The 6,000-nt window shown below is 39.9% G+C and overlaps 1 protein-coding gene across 1 annotated transcript in view; it reads left to right on the forward strand.

The window, feature by feature from the left end:
- Window positions 1-3,193, forward strand: part of SLC18A2 (solute carrier family 18 member A2) — a 38,791-nt gene extending 35,598 nt beyond the window's left edge. The window contains exon 16 of the mRNA XM_065923407.1: window positions 2,734-3,193. Within this exon, the coding sequence (XP_065779479.1) occupies window positions 2,734-2,838 (105 nt within the window). The 3' untranslated portion in view covers window positions 2,839-3,193. The remainder of the gene's footprint in view (window positions 1-2,733) is intronic.
- The last annotated feature ends 2,807 nt before the right edge of the window (window positions 3,194-6,000 follow it).

Consider the following 6,000-nt stretch of genomic DNA (forward strand, 5'->3'; position numbering starts at 1 on the left):
CTGGTATCTTTCAATATCTTGAAGCCTGGAACTCTTACATTTTAATACTTTGACGGTTTCGCTGTCCTAGCTTCGTATTTGTGTTATTTTTACACTTCACTTGGTCCAGCGTGTTTTTACTGCTTTGGAAATCCTGACTCTACGGTGTCTGATATGAAACCAGGCATTTGGCAGGACTGGAGCTCAACTCTCAGGAATGGGCTTTGTCCTGAATACAAATGACAATCCCCTGCACCCACCTCTTTTATACTTCACTTGAGGGTCAAACACACCTTTCTCCCCACAGCAGTGCATGGAGGACTGCTCTAATTACCAGGCTGCTCCCCAGGCCCCTCTGGATGCGTCCCTCATGCCCGTGACTTACCCACTTGATGCTATTCATGCCCCTCTCTTCGTGGCACTTTTGGACTATTACATGCCAACTGGCACTTTTGGACTATTACATGCCAACTGGCTTAACCTTGTACAACTTAAAAAAAAAAGTGGCACAATAAATCTTTCAAAAAAGTGTCCAGAAGTCAGTAAGCTAGGTTTTAAGTTACAAATGATCTTTTAAGAAAGAAAACCCCTTTACCTGGTACAGATAGTGTCAGCAAATCCAGTTTGGCTAATTGATAAGTTCTGTACAATGCCAAATCATTGGTCTGACTGAACTTCTTCCCTTGCAATGCGACTTTTAAATTGAGTCCATTATGTGCCCAGTGCTAGGCTCCAGAGGTCCTTGAGTCTATATAGTGTATGGTATGATGGTGGACTAGCCAGGGGAGAGAAGGCCTTTATGGTAAGGAAGAAGGATGGCCATCCTTTCCAAGGCTGGCTCTCTCCCTGTGGGCCTGAGGGTTAATAAGGCCTCTTGCCTGGCATTCAGGGCCCTGCAGTCTGGGTCTGATTTGGCTTTCCCGCGATGGTCTCCTTGTGTCTCAACATCAGATCTCGGGGTCAGGAGGAGGGTTGGGGGAAAAGGCAGGCTGCTCTACAGAAGGCCCTGCAAGCTTCAAATCCACCCCTATCTTCTCCTGTGCTTCCCCCAAGCACTTGAGACTCCCGGTAAGCACTCTGCCCACGAACCCTGTGGAACCGTCACTTGTGTGCAGTGAGGTTCTGAAGTTGCTGGGAGAGGACCTTAAAGGCCTGAAGCACGCATCTGGTAGGTGCCCAGTAAGCGGTCATCAGCTGTGTGGCCCTGCTTTGTCCCAGAAGATGCCGCACGCACGTCGGGTGGTGTTTCTCACAGCACGCTGACACCAGGATCACTAAGGGTAGGAACCTGGGATTCGATGTTTAACCTGCCCCATCGAGTGATTCTTGGGCACGTTTCTTTGAGGATTGTGACTCCAGAGGCAAGACATGGAGCTCTTGATGGCTAAAGCTTGTGTGTTACAAGCACACACCCATGTGGGAAGAAGGGTCCTGCTGTCTATCACTTTAGTTACTTACTTTTTAAAAACTGAGCTCCTCATGAAGTCCATGTATCAATTCACTTGGCAAGAAGCATAATAATAATGGAAAAAAAAAAACAAACTAGAGTTGAATTTGCAGCTGACAATTTGAGCTGGCAGCCTAACTTAGAGTCACGGAAGTCCTTATCATCACAGGCCACATGGCAGATCATTTTAGAATTTCTTGGGAAATGATAAATGGGTTAAGGGCTGAGTGGAGACACAGCAGCTTATCAAATCTGTGGGACAAGAACTGGGAGGAGCAGCTGACAAGTGCCAAGATAGGTTGCAATAGGCCAACAGAAGATTAATTTAATCCAGATAAATGTTGCCATTTAGATTTTCAAATGCACAGAAAGGCACTGGCAGGATAACTTACGTGGAGGAAATCTGAAGGACATGCCTGGTGAGAGAATCCATTTCAGTCTCATGATCTGCACCCCTGGCTGTCCTGTGGAGCATCACCAGAGCGGACGTTGGCACAGGCCTCCTGGGCTCGATCCACCCCACTTAGCCGAGCATCTCTTGGTCAAGTTCTTTGACCCTTATGCCTACACAGAGGGTGATCAAGCTATCACATAGGGCTGTTGTGGAGTAGAGATATATTGAAAATGCCTAGCACAGTCTTGGCATGATAAACCCCAGCTGTATACTCAAGACTACGTGCTTGGTCTGTATGCTTCCGGGAGGAATAATGACTATAGCGCTTATCAACTGAAGATGTTTATCAGCTGAGGATCAATTGATCTTTAAAAAGTTTTTGTTACAATAAGGGAGCACATAGAATTTTTATGTGTATAAGAGAAACATACTTTTTATTAATAAAACACACTTGAGCAAGAAGAGGCCAGCCAGGACTTGGGAAGACGTCCTTCCGAGATGCCATATTTAAAAAGGTAAGGGCCCTGTGATGCTTAATCCAGGGAAACCAAAGGGGCCGTACCTGTGGCCTTACTAAGGAGGATCCCCCCACCCTAAGTATAAACTAAACCTAACCTGCATACCCCTTTCTTCATAGCTTACAGGTTCCTCCAAATTGACTTAGGGTCCCTGGCAGATATAATAGGAACACTGCAGAGACTGTTGCTGCTGCCTCCTACTGCCTGAAATTTTCACTCTTTAGAATGCCAGGTCTTCCAGGCCAGGCACATGGCAGTTGCACCAGATTACTGGTTGGTTAATATTGGGTGGTACTGTAGGTAGTTTTCAAACTACTAATCCTTAGTCTTAACCAGTTTCTGTCTTCTCTTTATGAACCAGTGAGTTAATATATCTGCACTCTGCTCTCTTTTAGGCTATCCTCATGGATCACAACTGCCCCATTAAAACAAAAATGTACACTCAGAATAGCAGCCAGTCGTATCCAATAGGTGAGGATGAAGAATCTGAAAGTGACTGAGACCCTGAAAAGTCCTCCAAGTACCTAATTGTATAAAACAGTGTTTCCAGTGAAATGACTCATCCAGAACTGTCTTAGTCATACCACTCATCCCTGGTGAAAGTCCATACAACCAAAGGTTCTTTCTTTTCCACGGTTATGATCGATTGCCAACGGCCTTATAAAGAAAAAGCAGCTTTTCTAGGGGTTTGTATAAATAGTGTTGAAAACTTTATTTTATGTATTTGATTTTATTAAATATTACACAATATATTTTGACGAAATATAGTGTAAATCTATAAATATTTGAATCCAAATCAAATATAATTTTTTAACTTACATTCACAAACACCTGGGCAAAAAAAAGTCTTATATTTTTTTCTGAATATTGGTAATGAGTGTTTAAAGCACACATTATCTCCGAGACACTTCCAACAATGAGAAACTAGAAGGAAGTCTGAAAAACAGAGTTAAGTAAGATGGCATATATTATGTAGTGACACTGAATGTTACTGAACTTGAAATTACAGTTGACCTGGAACAACACAGGGTTTGGGAATGCCAACACCCCACACAGCCGAAAACAGTCAGCCCTTCGTATCCGTGATTTCACATCTATGGATTCATCCTACCACGGGCCACATAATACTGCAGTCTGTATTTGTTGAAAAACTCTGCATATAAGTGGACCCATGCAGTTCAAATCATGTTGTTCAGGGGTCAACTGTACTATCAATATATTCATGAGGTAAAAGCTAGTTATCTCAAATCCAGAAGAACTTGAGTCAATCATCTTTCAGATTTAATCCGTGAATCTCAGCTGGCATTAGTTTTCTATGTAATCACCTACCTGGAAGCGGATGGTTGTAAATTATATGTTTACATGTCTTGTGGTTGGCAGCAAACATTAAAGCCAATACGGGTAAAACAGTGAATATTCTGAAAGCAGAGAAAAGCACCCAAATATATAGTTATGAACAACTAGAAGCTTTCCCTTTCAGATACATACTTGTCTTACCGGATGACAAAAGATTGAGAATAGAAAGTCCTTATACTATTAGGATTGTTTAAGCATGATGAGATATAGCAACATCTAGCTGAAGTTTTAGAAAAGAAATTTAAAAAGCTAATAGCTGCTGTGATGTGAAAAAAAAAAAATCAGACTATAATTTTCTTTTACCTGGAAGTCAAGTGTTTTCTAGGGATCTGTTAATTTTTTTTGATACTATTATTTTAGATGAAGATGAAGGAGGAATAAAACTGTCTTGAATCGTGTTAGCAAAACAGGTAAAAATAATAGGGTGGTCAGGGCACATGCCCTTTCACATGCAGGAAAAAACCCAACATCTAAAAATGTCTATGTAATACTGTATCACCTAGTGCTGTGTGATGTAGTTTTTCTGAGCATGATAACATTGCTGTGCCTTTTCGATGTAAGTACTGTTAGTGAACATTGTCCGTTTACATCGTTTTGTATGATATGAAGATAGTGTGGAATGTCTTAAAAACACTTGTTCATTCTGTAGTTCTGTAATAGTAAGCAAAAACTACCTAATGTCAGTTTCTTTGTAAAGTTAAAATTATTTCTGTTAACTTGGACTCTTTTACTTCCCTAAGAAAGTAGCTAATATTTCCTTTCCATTTTCTTCATGACGCTTTTTTGTGGGGCTTTGATCTGAAGTCTGGTTTTTTTAAGTGCATGTGTTGGAAGCAAACTGGCTTCCTACTCATGTATTTGCATTGGGCGACTCACACAAGGCCTCTGCTTTGCTGGAGGTGCTTCTATGGCTGAAGTAAAAAAGCGGGATTGTTCTCTACTTCTTTAGGGGAGACCAAAACAATGTACTACAAATCAGTTCTCTTGGAGGGTTTGTAGTTCTCCCCACTCCTAATACTATATAGCTTTTAAAATTTTTGCCTGTAAGGCTTCAGTCTCTTCAAGAATGATTGGCAGCCATGTCTGCTGGTGATCCCTAGAGAGAAATGTTTTTCAGACATGTTTTGAGAGCAAAAGGGGGAAAACTGTATCTGATGAGGGAAAAACCTGAAAGGTCTTTCATATGAATAATATTCTGGGGTGGGTAAAACTATGAAAAGAGGGGCTGTTTTTAAATGTGTGTATCAGAACAAAGAACACACAGCTCTCTGAACTGTTTATTTTTTTGAGCAGAGGTGGTTTTTAATGCTTGTACCTAGCAAAACAGATACAAAAAATTTAATGAGGTAGCAATGAATACTCAGTTCTTTCTTTTGACTGCTAAGTGTATCCACCTACATTCTGTTTTAGCTAGTTTACCTAATAAATCTTCTGAACACTACTGTGCCTGTTGTTTTCCTTTGTTAACCAGATAATATCATCAGAATAAAATATGTGAGAACATATTAACTGTGGATATTCAATTAAAAACTATTCTTTTTTGCTTGCAGACGTCAGGTAAAATCTACTCCAGACTAGTTTGAACCATATTTGCTGGCTTTGCAAAATTTGTTTTAAATTGAAATATGTAACTACCCACATGGTGTCAATGTGGAATCAACCAGTAAGTTATCCTTGCATCTCTAAAGCTGTTCTGCTTTCCTGATTGCTATGAACAAATAACTATAGTTGATAAAAGTAACTAGGATATGCAGCCACTTTACACAGCAGATTCACGGCCATGGAAGTACCATATAGTCTAGGATATGCTTATGTGCATCTTTCAGGGGTGAGAATCCATGGTTTTAAACAGATCTTAAAGTGGATCCACAGCTTAAAAACGTTTAAGGGAACCTCCCCCCAAGCCCATTTTTAAAGAAAAGCCATTATCTCTCAGTTTAGAATGTATTTTAAAATTAAAGTGATTTTGAAGTTATTCACTTTTACGGGGACTTAAGATTTTATCATTTTACTATTAGTAAGAGCCAAATATCTTCAAACTGCCTTTCAAAAAATTCAAATATACTTAAATTTAGAATTGATAGTAACCCTCCCATTTTTACTACCATGTGTTTTCTCCTCTCAAAATCACAAATGGCCACAGAATATTTTAACTAGTTCTGATTCTGAAGAATGTTAAGGCTTGATATTAAGAAATGTAGCATATGAATTTATTTTATTATTTTTTAAATGAATTTATTTTAAAATAATGCTAAAACGTTGCTCAACTTGACTGTCTAAACATTCATCTGAATACTGATATGTGG

This window comes from Muntiacus reevesi, chromosome 2, assembly GCF_963930625.1.
Source record: "Muntiacus reevesi chromosome 2, mMunRee1.1, whole genome shotgun sequence".
Lineage (NCBI taxonomy): Eukaryota > Metazoa > Chordata > Mammalia > Artiodactyla > Cervidae > Muntiacus > Muntiacus reevesi.